At 40.2% G+C, this 17868-nt stretch overlaps 1 protein-coding gene across 1 annotated transcript in view; it reads right to left on the minus strand.

Moving 5' to 3' along the window:
* Nucleotides 1-7116: 7116 nt before the first annotated feature.
* LOC126473704 (intraflagellar transport protein 172 homolog) overlaps nucleotides 7117-17868 on the minus strand; it is a 358573-nt gene continuing 347821 nt past the window's right edge. Inside the window, exons 30-32 of the mRNA XM_050100944.1 lie at nucleotides 10828-11043; nucleotides 10507-10731; nucleotides 7117-8360 (exon numbers count right to left, since the gene is read on the minus strand). Coding sequence (XP_049956901.1) covers nucleotides 8082-8360; nucleotides 10507-10731; nucleotides 10828-11043 — 720 coding nt within the window. The 3' untranslated portion in view covers nucleotides 7117-8081. The remainder of the gene's footprint in view (nucleotides 8361-10506; nucleotides 10732-10827; nucleotides 11044-17868) is intronic.

A 17868-nucleotide genomic window follows, 5' to 3' on the forward strand; every position in this document is an offset into this window, starting at 1 on the left:
TCTTAATAATTCCTAAATTACACAAGCTGTGTGTATATGTGAGTGTGTGTAACATTTAGCTCGCAACATGACAATAACACCAAACACCATTTTTAAATCTGAGACCTTCTCAGATGCACAAATGTTTACACTGATGAACAATTGTATTTATTGTGGAATCTGTATTAGTTCATGTAAATAAATAAAAAAATTTCTGGGTTACGCATTCTTTTTGCTAAACTTTGAGTGCTGTAACATTCAGAATTCTTGCAGCCTGACAAAGCAGAATCAGAATTTTGCTATTCATAATAAATGATGATATGAATTTGCTTTCAAGAAATGCATTATACAGTATTCAGTGATATAGTTTTAATATTTGGAAAGTGCAGTTTGTAAATATTGCAGAATAAACTTTTGTCAATAAAATATTAGGCTCAGTATCCTCAATTTTGTACTTTATTTTTTATGATTATATATATGCAGTAACAACGGATGGCTGTTGCTAAGAGGAGGCTGATTGTGTCATTTAATGGTTCTTAATTCAGTGATGAAAGTGTACACATACTTTTAATTGCTATGATTCATTTTCCCAGAAAAGTGTCACTATATAACAGTCAGTTCACTGAGTTTCTGCCATTTTTAATTTGCCAAGAAACTGTGTATGCACTTATTTTCTTTCACTGCTACTTAGAAAGGAAGAGGACAGCTGTGGGGCTATCTGATTAACACTGAAAACTTAATCTATATGCAAAGATGTTAAGAAGAAATAATTATATTGTTTGAAGGTATAGAAACACACAGTGTCTTTACATGATACATTAAGGACAGGATTGCTGCTTCACTCACTCATAACTTTCATAGTTTGCTTACTTTTAAAGCTGTAAACTGTCTTAAAGTTTTAAAGGTCTTGTTTTCCATAGTCTTGTAGTTATATTGAGTATTCATAATCATTATATACAGGGTGTTACAAAAAGGTACAGTCAAACTTTCAGGAAACATTCCTCACACACAAATAAAGAAAAGATGTTATGTGGACATGTGTCCGGAAATGCTTTAAATTTCCATGTTAGAGCTCATTTTAGTTTCGTCAGTATTTGCTGTACTTCCTCGATTCTGATGATCAGATTGTAAATTTTCACAATCAACATGTGTGGGCTGACGAGAATCCGCACGCAATTGTGCAATCACGTCATCAACACAGATTTTCTGTGAACGTTTGGGCAGGCATTGTTGGTGATGTCTTGATTGGGCCCCATGTTCTTCCACCTACGCTCAATGGAGCACGTTATCATGATTTCATACGGGATACTCTATGTGTGCTGCTAGAACATGTGCCTTTACAAGTACGACACAACATGTGGTTCATGCACGATGGAGCTCCTGCACATTTCAGCCGAAGTGTCTGTACGCTTCTCAACAACAGATTCGGTGACCGATGGATTGGTAGAGGCGGACCAATTCCGTGGCCTTCACGCTCTCCTGACCTCAACCCTCTTGACTTTCATTTATGGGGGCATTTGAAAGCTCTTGTCTATGCAAACCCGGTACCAAATGTAGAGACTCTTTGTGCTCGTATTGTGGACGGCTGTGATACAATACGCCATTCTCCAGGGCTGCATCAGCGCATCAGGGATTCCATGCGACGGAGGGTGGATGCATGTATCCTCGCTAACGGAGGACATTTTGAACATTTCCTGTAACAAGTGTTTGAAGTCACGCTGGTACGTTCTGTTGCTGTGTGTTTCCATTCCATGATTAATGTGATTTGAAGAGAAATAATAAAATGAGCTCTAACATGGAAAGTAAGCATTTCCGGACACATGTCCACATAACATATTTTCCTTCTTTGTGTGTGAGGAATTTCTGAAAGTTTGGCCGAACCTTTTTGTAACACCCTGTATAATGGAGTAACTTTCGTAGTTATTTCACCCAAAATGTCTGATAACTTTCACATGATGCAATAGCTAAAACTTACTCAAAACATTCTGTTAATGCCGTAAGGAGTGTGCAGTGAGTTAAAAAATGCATTGTTGTCAACTATACATCAGTTTTAAATTTTCTTGTTTCTAACAAAATTTTGCTGCACCTCACTTTCTTTTACATACCCACTCCAATTACTTGAATTACACTGTTTGCTTGTAATGTTCTCTTTTATTCCCAAACTATAGATAACTATAGATACAAAACAAAAGTATTCTCTGACAAAATAATTTTACCACATGTTTCCAGTTCTTAGATGTAATACTCGCTCACATTGTGTGGAAACTTAAAACTGTATGCCATACTAGTATTTGGGAACATCAGACTACCTTTGTGGATAGTGTGCTACCAACTAGGCCATTTGTGTTTTTCAGGGACCAACTAGAACTTTTACTTACTTTACTCATCTCTTCGTCTCCCTCTACGATTTTTACCCTCTTCCTGTATAAACTGTTTATCGTCCATGTTTCACTTCCAGACGTGGCTACACTCCATTTCTGAAAGGCTTCCTGACACTTAAATCTATACTCGACCTTAACAAATTTCTCTCATTCACAAATGCTTTCCTTGCTGTTGCCAGTCTACATTTCATATCTTCTCTACTTTGATCATCATCAGTCATTTTGCTGCCCAAATAGCAAAACTCATCTACAACTTTCTCATTTTCTAATCTAATTCCCTCAGCATCACCTAATTTATTAGACTACATTCCATTATCCTCATTTTGCTTTTTTTTTAATGTTCATCTTATATCCTTCTTTCAAGACACTGTTCATTCCATTCAACAGCTCTTCCATGTCCTTTGCTGTTTCTGACAGAATTACACCATCAGCGAACTTCAAGGTTTTTATTTCCTCTACCTGGATTTTAATTCCTACTTCAAATTTTTCTTTTGTTTACTTTATTGCTTGCTCAATATACAGATTGAATAACATCGGGGATAGGCTACAACCATGTCTCTTCTCAAGCACTGCTTTCCTTTGTGCCCCTTAACTCTTATAACTGGCATCTGGTTTCTGTACAAATTGTAAATACCCCATTTGCTCCCTGTATTTTCCACCTGCCACCTTCAGAATTTGAAAGGGAGTATTCCAGTCAACATTGTCAAAAGCTCTCTCCAAGTTTACAACTGCCAGAAATGTAAGATAAGTGGTAGTGTAAGTATTGCCTTGCATGTTCCTACATTTCTACGGAATCCAAACTGATCTTCCCCCAAGGTCGGCATTTTTAGTTTACCTGTAATGACAGATATTATGAACAAACAATTTATATACAATATATGCAGACCATAAGTGTTTCTCTTATAGTGGGTGTAAAAGCAAATAAAACGTAATTATTTCCCCACTATATCTTTTCTCCATACAGACGAATGGAGTTTTCACATATTGTATGTAAATTGTTTGTTCATAATACCTGTTGTCACCACAAAGTGACCCATTACAGCAGAAGAAAACATAAAACCTTAACCTGCCCCCCCCCCCCTCTCTCTCTCTCTCTCTCTCTCTCTCTCTCTCTCTCTCTCTCTCTCTCTCTCTCTCTCTCTCTCTCTCTCACCAGGCAGAACATTATAGCCATCTCGTAGCCAGTACATCCACCTCTGGGACGGATAACAGCAGTGAGGCATTGGCAGGGGTCGCTGGAGGTAGTAAGCACCACATCAGCACACACAACTCACCTTATTCCAGTAAATTCCGGGGAGGGGGACCAATTACCTATGACAACGTTCAGTCACATCCCAGGTGTGTTTGATCGAGTTGGTAGAGCCATCACATCAATTGGGACGTGCCACAGTGTTCCTCGAACCGCTCCTGACCGTGTGACGTGGCACATCTTGTTGAAAAATTCCACTGCCATCGGGATATGTGACTGTTGAGAAGGGGTTAACGTGGGCTGCAACCACTGTATGATACTCTGTCCACGTGAATAATCCCCAGAGGATAATGGAGCTGCTGGCAACTTGTCTCCATCCTGCAGTACAGATGCCGAGGAGCTACTCCGTGGGAAAACAATGTATTTGTGCCCTCCCATCGGCATTATGAAGAAGATATCAGGATTCATCAGACCAAGCAAATGCGCCAATGTCCAGTGCCAATGGTCACATGCTCATTTCAGTCATAGTTGCCTGTGTCGTGATGTTAACATTGGCACATGCACGGGTCCTTAGGCTGTGGAGGCGAAGTCTGTTGTTAGTTCCACCACAGTTGGACACCTGCCATTTTTTACCAGTCTTAGCAGCCTATGACATCTGACATCTGTAATGAGGTGTGGCCGCCAAACTCCACGTCTGGATGTGGTATCACCTTGGTTTTGCCATGTGCTGAAAACACTCCCCACAGCACTTCTCGAAACGCTCTGACAGCACGCTCACTGCTATTGCGTGCATTGTGTGTGTGTTTGTGTGTGTTTGTGTGTGTGTGTATATGACACCCCTGTCCCTCTCCCACCCATGCCTATATATACGAAGGAGATTGTAGATGTTATGCCACTATTAGCCAAGGGCTAACTAGCGGCTCCTGTGACTTGTGGTGCACTGTGTCATACGTAGTCCGACTGACTGGTGGCAGCTAGCAGCTGTACAGAGCTGCCGGCACAGAGCTTGACCACTGCCTGTCAACTCTTGTGGCTCAAAATTGACACACCATTGCAGTAAATGAAGCCTATTAACTATGATGGACTGGTGGCACATGTTCTTACCAATCTTGTTCACTATTAGCTAATGTTTTTACTACACTCATGCTCATAAATTAAGGATAATGCTGATATATGGTGAAACAACGCTCTGGTGGGTGGTTTGCGGGTTTAAATCACCTCAGGGTAAGACCATGCGGTGCATTTGACCGGTCGTGGCACGGTAGTGCTGGCAGCAGTCCACATACGCATACATGGTGCATGTCAGAGTATGGGGCAGCGAGTAAGTGTGCAGACGTTTTCAGATGTGCTAATGATGACTGACTGTTGAAAATGGCTCAAACAACAGATATTGATGATATTATGAGGGTAGAATACTAGGGCGACTGGAGGCTGGTCAAACACAGCAGGTCATAGCACGGGCTCTCCGTGTGCCACAGAGTGTGATCTCAAGATTATGGCAACAATTCCAGCAGACAGAAAATGTGTCCAGGCACTACAGTACGGGACGTCCACAGTGTACGACACAAGAAGACCGATATCTCACCATCAGTGCCTGCAGAGAGCCACGGAGTACTGCGGGTAGCCTTGCTCGGGACCTTACTGCAGCCACTGGAACAGTTGGCTCCAGACACACAGTCTACAGACGACTGGACAGACATAGTTTATTCGCCCCCTCCCCCTCGGAGACCTGCAAGGTGCATTCCACTGACCCCTGGTCATAAGGGACAGCCCGTAAAGCCGGGTGTCTAGAACACCGTACATGGTCATTGGAACAGTGGTCTCAGATTATGTTCACGGATGAGTCCAGGTATAGTCTGAACAGTGATTCTCGCCAGGTTTTCATCTGGCGTGAACCAGGAACCAGATACCAACCCCTTAATGTCCTTGAAAGGGACCCGTATGGAGGCCGTGGTTTGATGGTGTGGGGTGGGATTATGATTGGTGCACGTACACTCGTGCATGTCTTTGACAGAGAAACTGTAACAGGTCAGGTGTATCGGGATGTCATTTTGCACCAGAATGTCCACCTTTTCAGGGTTGAAGTGGGTCCCACCTTCCTCCTGATGGATGATAACGCAAGGCCCCACCGAGCTGCTATCGTGGAGGAGTACCTTGAAACAAAAGATATCAGGCAAATGGAGTGGCCTGCCTGTTCTCCAGACCTAAACCCCATCGAGCACGTCTGGGATGCTCTCGGTCGACGTCTCGCTGCTCATCTTCAAACCCCTAGGACACTTTAGAAGCTCCAACAGGCACTGGTGCAAGAATGGGAGGCTATTCCCCAGCAGTTGCTCTACCACTTGATCTGGAGTATGCCAACCCGTTGTGCGGCCTGTGTACGTGTGCACGGTGATCGTATCCCATATTGATGTCGGGGTACAGTGAACAGGGAACAGTGGCATTTTGTAGCACATCTGTTTCAGGACGGTTTTCTCAACTTACCGCCAATACCGTGGATGTACAGATCTGTGACGTGTGTGTTCCGTATGTGGCTATGCTATTAGCGCCAGTTTTGTGTAGTGCCACATTGTGTGGCACCTCATTCTGCAATTACGTTAATTTATGAGCATGAGTGTAGTAATTAATAAATGGAATGGAAGTGAAGTCCCATGCTTCTTGACAGAGCGTAGGGGAACGATGTGGGAGACCCGCACCTCCGTACTGGGCAAGGTCCTAATGGGGGCAGTTTGCTGTTTCCTTCCTCCGACTGTAATGGAGATGAATGGTGATGAGGAAGATGATACAACACCACCCAGTCATCTTGAGGCGGGTGAAAATCCCTGACCCTGCCGGGAATAGAACCCGGGACCTCGTGCTAGGGAAGCGAGAATGCTACCGTGAGACCGTGCGCTGCAAACTAATTTATATATTTATAAATTAGTTTGCAGCGGACTGTTCATTGTATCTTCTTTTACATAATCAATAAACCTGTAAAATATGATTTTTGGCATTCAAAGCTACATGAAAAATTTGTCATTTGCACTTATCGAGCAAATAATATAAAATTCTACTCTGTTGATTAATTTATGTAGGACTTACATACATTCTTAAACCTTTGTGTTTCATTTCTAACAGGAGAAAATGTTCTTCATAGATGCTATTCTCTCAAGTTACTATTCCCTGATGAGAAGAGGGCAATTTTTCGAAAGCTGTGCCACCAGACCAGTTCATGAATCCTGTGGCAAGAAGTGATGCCATCAGTAGTAACACTGGTTGCCTTCAGCTAATAGTGGCCTTAAGTTTATTTCTATTGTTATGTCCATGAGAGGATCCCATGATAATCTGAAGTTGAATCTTTCTTTAACAAATTCTTGGATGGGATAATTGGTCATACAGTGTTGACAAAAGGCAGATGTCCAGTATGAATTTTTGCCTGATAAAATTTTATTTTTTCATATGCAAACAATGCGGCATATGCTCTGTATGAAGTAATAGAATTGATTCTTAGTCACTCAGCCTCCCACTGTGACAAATGAAATTAGTGGTGAGAAAAAAAGTAAACGGCATTTAAAATTGCATGCTTTATTAGAATCACCAGTAATAATAATATGAATATAAATCAGTTGGCTTTTTAAGTTTCAATGGCTGCTCATACATATACAATAACTATACATCATGAAGTGAAACTTCTGTCTGAGGAACAGTAACAATGTTGCCAGTTTAACAGGTTATTGCTAATTAAACAGTGTTGTGAACTTTAATCTCTTCATTCTGCTCAAAAAATGTCAGCCAAAGATGGACCACTAGTAAGTGTACTCTCTCAGTGCACTCCACACTTCTCACAGTTGTTATCCATTATCATTACAGTACACAAAAATATGAAATTAGAAAGTACATCTTTCAGTACATTAGATCCTCAAGATACGCAAAAATGGTAAAACATTCGTTATAGTGGTGTCTCATTACGAATAATCAGTGGATTTTCAAAGATAGGCCAAGCCAGATTAGCTTATATCTTCCACCCTTCACTCCATTAATAAATTTGTTTCGTTATCCTACAAATGAGTCTGCCCACCAGGTATTTTTTTTTTATCTTACATGAAAACAGATCTACAAACATGGCTGCTCTTGTCACTCTTTATAACAGAAATCAGGCACTTTAAAAACAGTGAATCTCAGTACACACATTTAAAAGTAGTGACACAAAAATTTCGGAAGCAGTTTTCATGTGCTATGGTGCCCAATGATAGCTATTGCACACCACACAACTACATAAAGAGTGTAAGACTGTACATTGTTAAAAGCACCCTTCCACTCACTTAGTGACCATAAAAACACATTTTATGCACTGGATGAGTGCATCAACACTGCCTGGCGGAACACAGCTTGTTGGTAGATTACTAGGACACTGCAAGGTGATTTGACTGGCGTTTAAAAAGTTATACATGAAGTTCACACTTTAGGAAACTTGAGGCCTTACATTACAAATGGACATTTCTTATCAACTATTAAACAAATACCAAACATTTTTGTTAGATTCGTTTTTCACATCATTGGAAAGAAAAGCTAGGAGTGCCTCCACACCACTCTCCAATAAACCCAATAATATCTGTCACGTGTGATTCTGGGTTCATCTTCGCAGCCATCAACAGCTTATTCCAATCTTCTCTGTTTGCTGCTCGACCTGGTCTTTTGAATTCGATGGGAGTGCGGCCCTTCTGAGCGAGGACAGGATATCCAGATACTACACAGGGAAGTGCCATGGGACCAGCACTGTCATTTGAGCAAAGTGCTGAAGGGTACAAGCCTCTCTCATCCACTGGCAGTACCTGTAACAGAATTACATGTATTTACAATTGGTCATGGACATTTGAACATCAGAAATTCTTGTGAAATCTGTAACTGTAGTTTTTTGCTCTCCCGTTCTGTTAACTGGCACCTTTGTTGTAGGTCACACTCGACCTACTGTTCTGAGTACCCAATCTTTCTAAAAACTTCCTTCAAGTGTCTCCGTTCTTCAGTGAGGCTTTCTTCATCTGACAGTGAACACGAGATATAGAAAAGTGTTCAAATCATGGAACATCTACCAAAACATCAAGAAAAAGTAGCTGTATTATTCTGTTTCTAGCATTAATTTTCTATTTGGATGGTTTAGGTTGATATGCTGTAGATGTTTTTGAAGTGTGACCATAGTATGTGGTCAGATTACAGATGCGTCATCCATATACAAGTAGAAACACATTGCCTTATGCATGGTAGATTCTTGTGCTCTTGTGTGGAAATGCACCATATAGAAGTTGGCAACTTCCGGTGATAAATGGCGGGATTATATAGTCACCACCATATCAGGTTGTTAAACAAGGGGATATGCCGAAAGAGTTCTGTAAAGTTGCCAATTAATTCCAACAATGCTTTAACTGGAAGCTGAATGAAAAGATAAACCACATTAGAAATAAGCATGATGCCCATCTCCCAAAGAGATTTTCTGTCAAGAAGATGAATTGTCTCCCTTTCTTTTTTGTCCCTCAGTTTCACAGACACTGGTAGACCTTGGGATTTTTCTTCTCTGGATTCTGCACGGTAGGCTCTCTCTGATCTACAGTCATATTGACCAGTATGTTTGAGGAAAAAGGACTGATGACCTAGTAGTTTGGTCTGTTTAAGCGTCCAACTAACCAAGATGATGAGTGAAATGTCTGAAGAACTTAAACAGTATGTGGTGAAATGTGAACACCACATATGAAACTGTCACTAGGTTGGTACACAGCATGTTCCATTCACAGATTGGTGGGAAAGAAGGCAAAAGAGAAATCTTATTTCATTAAATGGTTTGTGTCAGTCAGCAGCTCATTTGGCAAGAATGGGAAAGGAAATCAATCATGGTCAATTCAAAGGAATTGTCCTGACATCCATCTGAAGTGATTTACTGAAACCACAGAAATATGAATGATTGAAAGGAAATTTCAACCTGTCACCAGAGTTGTATGTTTTAATCACTGTGCCACTTGACTCAGTTGTTCCAATGAAGGAAAATTATTCATGCTAAACTAATTTTAAAATAGGAATTTTATGCATTAAAATCTTAATTGGTTCCTATCAACTTTTATGGAAATTTACTTCTGATAATGTCTTATGGGCAATAGAGCATGTCCACCAAAAACTGTTAATCACTAGTCTCCTCAGAAAAGAAGAGAAGTGAATAACACATGCTTAATCATAAGAACTTCCATCAGCTTGTCTGTGCCAAAGTTTTGGTTTTTTAGACGTGCTCTTGTCCTTAATTTATATGGCTAATATTCTGATCACGAGGCATGCAGAAGCATAAATTTTTCATGGTTTCCAGAAAGTTGTTTTCTGTATGTTCCATGAAATTAAGGTATGTTGTTAATACCTAAGCTCCTTCTGCTTAGAGGATAGCATTTTCAGAGCCATATGTAAACAAAGGTAAAGCATGTTCAAAATATCATGCACTAAGGTGTGAACAGTCCCATGTTTAAAATCTGTCACAAGACACAGTGTCATTCGTTTAGTACTTTTCTTGGACAATTTGGTGAATATTTTTGTCATTGGTGAAAGTGATCTGGCAGCTTCACTGGTCTTTATTTTTATCGATTGTGTAACTTTTACAGAACTGCTTGTGCCACTCACACTTGCAACCTCTGTTTGACTTATCAATATTTGATGACTTTCATAGAAACGCCAAGTCAACAGGCAATTCAAAAACTGACATTTTGAATTCCATTACTGCATAAACTATCTAGAGGCAAATGAGCTGTAATCCCAGTACCCATCCATCTTCTCTACTAGTTGGAATGACCTATGCATAGGAAACCTCCACTGACAATAATTCCACAACATCTGCCAGTTTATTTTGCAAATTTTTGCCCTCTATGACATACAAATACAAAAATGATTAACAATAAAACAAGTACATTTCGTAAATGAACACATCAAAGGAAAATCAAAATTTTATACCTGATCCACTTTTTGATCCATCGATACAGCCAAAACCCACTCCTTCACTTCTTCATGCAAAGACTGTGGTATATTTGTAGATACTGGTAGAGGAATTTCATTTGGGAAATCAGTCAGGGCAAAATCACTGTGATCCAAGAGATCCAAGTTACTTTCTTCAATTGCCTCACACAGGTCAAGGTAATGATTGAGAAATACAAAAGCCTCACTATCACGGCCAGTTGCCTGTAACAAATGGTCGTTTACAATTCTGTATGATTAAAGGAACACAATTATAAGTTTTGAAATGTTGTAAAACCAGTAATATGAGTAAACACAAACCCTCGCATCAACGCCTGCCTCAAAGAAAGCTTTGTCTGCAGGAATAATATCAGAATGTCGTAAAAGTGCTGTAGAGAGCTTAGCAGCAATGTGTTTTAGAGACTCGGTATCCCGGAAGGCACACCGAGAAGTATAATAATGTGTGATAACTAAGAGCAAATCAAATTCGTCATGCAGCTTGCTTCCAGCATCTGATGTAGTTTTCATTGCCTCAGTCTGCAAAAACAGAAACAATGTTCATAACTCAGACAATAATTTTGTCACATCACTTTATTTCTATTATTGCTATATAAAGGTAAAGGTGCGGTAATATATTCTTTTGATACAGTAAATATCAAGTTTATTTGCATAATACTGTCAATACTCTCATCTAAAAAGATAAGCCCATTAAGAAAAGAGATGAATGTAAATGTCGTGTGGCTAGGGCCTCCCGTCGGGTAGACTGTTTGCTGGGTGCAGGTCTTTCGAGTTGGCGCCACTTCGGCGACCTGTGCGTCGATGGGGATGAAATGATGATGATTAAGACAACACAACAACCAGTCCCTAAGCAGAGAAAAATCTCTGACCCAGCCAGGAATCGAACCCGGGCCATTAGGATTGACATTCTGTTGCGCTGACCACTCAGCTACTGGGGGCAGACAAGAAAAGAGATAAACTGAATAGGAAGGAAGAAATTGGCTTACCATTTATTTATTTTTTATATAATGTTCTTTGAAATGAACCAACACAACAGTTTAGTATTTAGCCTTAAACACTTGCTTCAAAACTGAAAACACAGTGATGCTTCAATGAGGGACAAACACAGTTACACAACAAATACTGAACTCTTAAAAACTAATGACTTTTGGGTGAGACTGTAAGGATCATATATGTTTAATTAGCCTCCCCCCCCCCCCCCCCCCCTCACCTTTCATGGGTATGCATAAATTGATGAGCCAAAACATTATGACACTATCCACAGTGAGGCTGAATACCACCTGGTGGCATTGCAGGTGTGTGGGGCTGTAAGGGAAGTATTTAAGCAGAGCAGAAATGAATGGAGAATCATTCTAGTGATGATACAGGTTGCAAATGGGGAAATCCACTGCCATTAGCGACTTTGACAAAGGGCAGATCGCCATGACCAGCATGGGAAAGAGTATGTCAGAAATGACAAAACGATTAGGTTGTTCATGTGCTACTGTTGTCAGCATCTGTGGAAAGTGGTTGAAGGATTGTGAACTTAGGAGTAGGTGGCAAGATGTCGGACATTCATGCTCAATCACAGAATGTGGAGGTTGGAGGCTTGCCCACTCTGTAAAGCAGGATAGGGAGCAATCTGTGGCCGGCCGGAGCGGCCGTGCGGTTGTAGGCGCTACAGTCTGGAAACGCGAGACCGCTACGGTCGCAGGTTCGAATCCTGCCTCGGGCATGGATGTGTGTGATGTCCTTAGGTTAGTTAGGTTTAAGTAGTTCTAAGTTCTAGGGGACTGATGACCTCAGAAGTTGAGTCCCATAGTGCTCAGAGCCATTTGAACCATTTATTGGAGCAATCTGAGACACATTTGACAAGAGTACAATGTTGGTGTGTGCGTAAGCTTTTTGGAGCACACTATTCAGTGCGCACTGTTGAACATAATGGTCCATACAAAACGATGCCTACGTGTTCCCATGTTGACCCAATGACTTTGCCAGTTAAGACTGCAGCAGGCACAAGATCATCACGATTGGACAATGGAAAAATGGAAACGTCAATTGGCCAGATGAATCATGTTTCTTGTTACACCAGATCAATGGTTGCGTCAGGATACACTATCAAGCAATGGCTACTAGAACCATGTCACAGTTACATACTAGTGGGGACAGCATGGATATGGCTGAAAAAATTTTGCATGGCAATAATGAGAAATCAGCAGTTTTTATTGACATAATTCGAATTGGCACTTTTTACAAAAATGAAATTTTGCATTTTCCCCTTCCTGTGTAAAAATATTATGAACCTGAAGTTAGCAGTTTACTGATATTGGTAGTTGGTAGGTATTTAATGTTGAAACTGGATCTTGATTTTTGTTTTCAAAGCTGAGGTAAGCATACAACCTTAAAATGACCATTCATTTCCAGTTTGAAAAGCTGATGCCTAGATGTGGTGTCAGCTGGTGGGATCTTTATCTGTCGAAGTCAGCTTTCTTGACACTTTTGTACAACAACTCGTAGGAAAAGCATTGTGATTTGGAGAGGTCTTTAGAGCAAAAATCATCAAATATGGCACTTTAGCTTTGCAAACATGTAAATCAACAGAGCACACCATTGTTTTCCTTCTTTCACTCATTTGGTCTATGCTACGAATCAGCCTGCCGCCACAGACTTCATTTCACAAAACAGTAAAAATTATATTGTGTTAGACATTCTCAGAGTTCTGTTCTACCAGTATTGCATAACACGAAGGTCCTGTGTTGTGATTTGGATGGCAGAAGCAAATCAAGAATGTGCCAAATTGATTTGTGTGTTTTTGAAGCTGAAGGCCATATTTGGTGGTTCTTGTATTTACATTCATGTCTTTACGAAAATATGCAGTTTAATTAATGCAAAGAATCTGAGATTTCTCCAAAATGCATCACTGTGCTTTGATTTTCAGTGAAAATGTTTTGGGAAACATGATGTTGGAGGATAAAACTGTTATCCCTATTTCAACTCAGAATTTATGACTGATTCATTATTACGGAAAGAAAAACATAAAGAGAAGTACTTCCGGCAGAGATGAAGGGAACAGTGAAACTCATTGGGTTGCTCCTTCAAACTAGCCTGCCAACTTTTAGGTCACAGATACAAGCAAGTCTTTGTTCATAGTAGTAGGTTCTTGTTCCAACAATGAAATGATAGTGATGAATTCTATCAACGATAACATGGCAGACCATGTTATGTACCCCTACAACGTTACACAAGCCTTCAAAATGTAGTGACATATCAACTTTTCATGCCAGTAGAAAATTAGATATTGTCAAGTGTCTGCTGTTGTACTAAAGGCAGTTCGACTTCCATGTTCAAATATAGACTGTAGGCGACAGTTTTCATACAGTCTAGAGTATCCCATTTATGTTGACCACCCCCACATAGCGTTTTGTTCAGAAACAAAATATAAAAAGCATCAAGTAAACGATGTTTAGCTACCAAGGGAACGTTAATCAACATGACTGCTTTTCTTGAAATTCTGTTTCGCTGTAAAGATATGAACAGTAGTACATCTTTTTTAAATAGCACTCTGAATTTTTTTATTTGGTGATACATTACTTCTCCACAAGACCCGCTCAGAAATGTATTGCAGAGTACCATTCACGTAAACATGACATTATTTGACTGACTCTCCTGTACCAACTCACAGTGCAAATACCACAGATAACGTAACTCGTCCACTGGAGTTGACAATAAACAAAACAATAATGTTTTCTTATTCATAGTTCAGGTATATGTAGTACACTACTGCAGAACTTATTTAATAAGTTGTCTACAGTAACAGCAGTCTTTGATTAAAAACTGCATCATCATTACGTTTTCTTTATTGTGGTTGAATGTAGATCTAATGCTACACAGGCAGAACTCTACAAAGAATGATATCCTGATTAGAACCCACCTTACTGCAATGACTGTTTTCTTATCTTACGCACATTTGCCATAGATAAGTAGCATTTCTACATTCTCTTCATTGGTGTACATTGCACGTGCACAAATCTTCAACTAGAGATGGTTGATGGAATGACCATTATGCATTTTCTTTGTTTTTCCATTATTCTGTCAACTCCATCAAGTGGACGAGTTACATTACCCCTATGTACCTCTCCTATTTGCTAGAACAGGAAAGTCAAAGCCAATTTTGTGTTACATTTTTAATAACATCAAAAATGAACTTATAGGGCACTATTTGGAAAAGACGCACTATTGTTCATACGGTCAAAGTTATGTCTTCTTGACAAAAAATTGTTTGTGGTAGTCAATGTAAATGGGACACCCTGTATTAAAACATTGACAGTATACTGTCTCTGAATAGAAATTTGAAGTAATGAGAGGGCTTTCTTTAAAAACTTTCAACACTTTTTGGCTGCCTATGATACAGGTTTGTTTCTTCTTTAATCTGTAATTTTCAATGGGATATAAGTAAAGTTTTTTTTTAATGAAATCAAATGAGGTGTGTGATATCATTAAAATATGATATAATTAATAGGTATACGTTCATTTCCAACATGAGACTGAAAAACCATGAAATACAACAAAAATAAATACCATAATTTGAAAAATAATAGCACCAAAATTGGGCAAAAACAAACGATTTTTTCACATTCCTAATATAGCCAGTTTCCATCATTTCAGCCATAAATATACAAAGTCTCATGTGAACTCAGGTCAGCACGATTTATTCTCTTAATTAGTTAGGTTTTTGCTTGACAACATACAGTAAACGATGAACTGTCAAAAACTAGAACTAAAAGTGAACTGAAAGTAAACATAAAGCAAACCCAGCTAGTTGTCCACCAAATATGATGTGTTCACAATCACTGTTCGAATTATTAATACGGTTCCCATCAATCCACACTCGTATAAGTAACTGGTGTCTTTGGCACTTTCTGGGGGCTCATTCGCTGAGGCAAGTATGAAGTTGCTGTTGACAGACTGTAGCACGATCTGGTTGACTCAAGGTCGCTTGTGTAGTATCCAAGATATCTTGTTGTTGTGCAAGCATGTCTGGAGTAAGCAAATATGCTAGTTTCACCGGTTCCCACGACAGCATCACTGGCTTGATATGGCATATTATCTCCACTGTATCTTCTTCACGTTTTAGCACATGGAAAGGTCCAGAGTACAGTAGCTGGAATGGTCGGTGTACTGCCTCTGTGCATAACATCACGTGTGAGCATCCTTTAAGGTCGTTTTCGATGAAAACTCTCTGATCTCCATGATGGGACACTGGTGAATGGTGCAGCTCAGCTATTTGGAGCTTCACTTGTTACATCATCTATGGTAGTTCTGTCTTTGTTTGCATTAGTGTTGCTGAAAAAAATTGTGATGGCAGGCACAACATCTCTCCATAAACCTTCTCTGCGGTAGATCCCCCAATGACCAGAATCTACTATGTAGGAATCAACATGGGTTCCGGAAACAGCGATCGTGTGAGACCCAGCTCGTTTTATTTGTTCATGAGACCCAGAAAATATTAGATACAGGCTCCCAGGTAGATGCTATTTTGCTTGACTTCTGGAAGGCGTTCGATACAGTTCTGCACTGTCGCCTGATAAACAATGTAAGAGCCTACAGAATATCAGACCAGCTGTGTGGCTGGATTGAAGAGTTTTTAGCAAACAGAACACAGCATGTTGTTATCAATGGAGAGACGTCTACAGACGTTAAAGTAACCTCTGGCGTGCCACAGGGGAGTGTTATGGGACTGTTGCTTTTCACAATATATATAAATGACCTAGTAGATAGTGTCGGAAGTTCCATGCGGCTTTTCGTGGATGATGCTGTAGTATACAGAGAAGTTGCAGCATTAGAAAATTGTAGCGAAATGCAGGAAGATCTGCAGCGGATAGGCACTTGGTGCAGGGAGTGGAAACTGACCCTTAACATAGACAAATGTAATGTATTGCGAATATATAGAAAGAAGGATCCTTTATTGTATGATTATATGATAGCGGAACAAACACTGGTAGCAGTTACTTCTGTAAAATATCTGGGAGTATGCATGCGGAACGATTTGAAGTGGAATGATCATATAAAATTAATTGTTGGTAAGGCGGGTACCAGGTTGAGAATGTAGTCCAGGTTGAAAATGGAGTCCATCAACAAAGGAAGTGGCTTACAGAACATTCGTTCGACCTATACTTCAGTATTGCTCATCAGTGTGGGATCTGTACCAGATCGGGTTGACGGAGGAGATAGAGAAGATCCAAAGAAGAGCGGCACGTTTCGTCACAGGGTTATTTGGTAACCGTGATAGCCTTACGGAGATGTTTAACAAACTCAAGTGGCAGACTCTGCAAGAGAGGCGCTCTGCATCACGGTGTAGCTTGCTCGCCAGGTTTCAAGAGGGTGCGTTTCTGGATGAGGTATCGAATATATTGCTTCCCCCTACTTATACCTCCCGAGGAGATCACGAATGTAAAATTAGAGAGATTAGAGCACGCACGGAGGCTTTCAGACAGTCGTTCTTCCCGCGAACCATACATGACTGGAACAGGAAAGGGAGGTAATGACAGTGGCACGTAAAGTGCCCTCCGCCACACACCGTTGGGTGGCTTGCGTAGTATAAATGTAGATGTAGATGTAGAATGACCAGCTTAAAGGCTGGGCGAAGTTGCAGCAAAACCAGTTGGTAGTGCAACTATCCGTGTGTTCTCATGGTACATTAGTGCAGCTTCCAACTTTCTATGCCATCCTGTTGCTTGCGGGATGGTAGATGGTCATATGCTGATGCTGGAACCACACAATCTAAACAGTTCCAGAAACAGTGTCGATTTAAATTGCTAGACTTGATACGTGGTGAAGTGTGCTGGACAGCAGGGGAGAAAAAATCCACATTTTAACGAAGGCCTTGCTCTCATTTTGGCTGTCTGCTGTTACTGATTGGCATTGCCTCCACCCAAGGTGTATACCCATCTAAAGCTGTAAATATGTAAGATATCCCTCTGATGGCAGAATTGGACCCATGAGGTCTATGTGAATGTGAAAGAGACGTGAACATTATTGAGAAGTGATATTGATAAATTATGTCTAGAATTAGAATTCAGTGTTGACTGTTAAGTCGTGGAGATTTCAGGATTATGATTTTGCTAAAAATTTATGCCAGTCACCATACGTAAAATGGCAAATGAAGCACAGGGACTTGATATGACAGCTCTACTTGCCAAATTTGGAGAGATGCTCAAGGTACGAAGGGACAATAATAATAAAAAATTAGAGGAAACCCTTATAGCACAGGAGAAAACAGTAAGTAATACACTAGAGAAAATGTTAAGCAGTAGGCTAGAGGAAATAATAAATGTGACTAAGACACAAGATAATAGGATTGCTACA

This window comes from Schistocerca serialis, chromosome 4, assembly GCF_023864345.2.
Source record: "Schistocerca serialis cubense isolate TAMUIC-IGC-003099 chromosome 4, iqSchSeri2.2, whole genome shotgun sequence".
Classification (NCBI taxonomy): Eukaryota; Metazoa; Arthropoda; class Insecta; order Orthoptera; family Acrididae; genus Schistocerca; species Schistocerca serialis.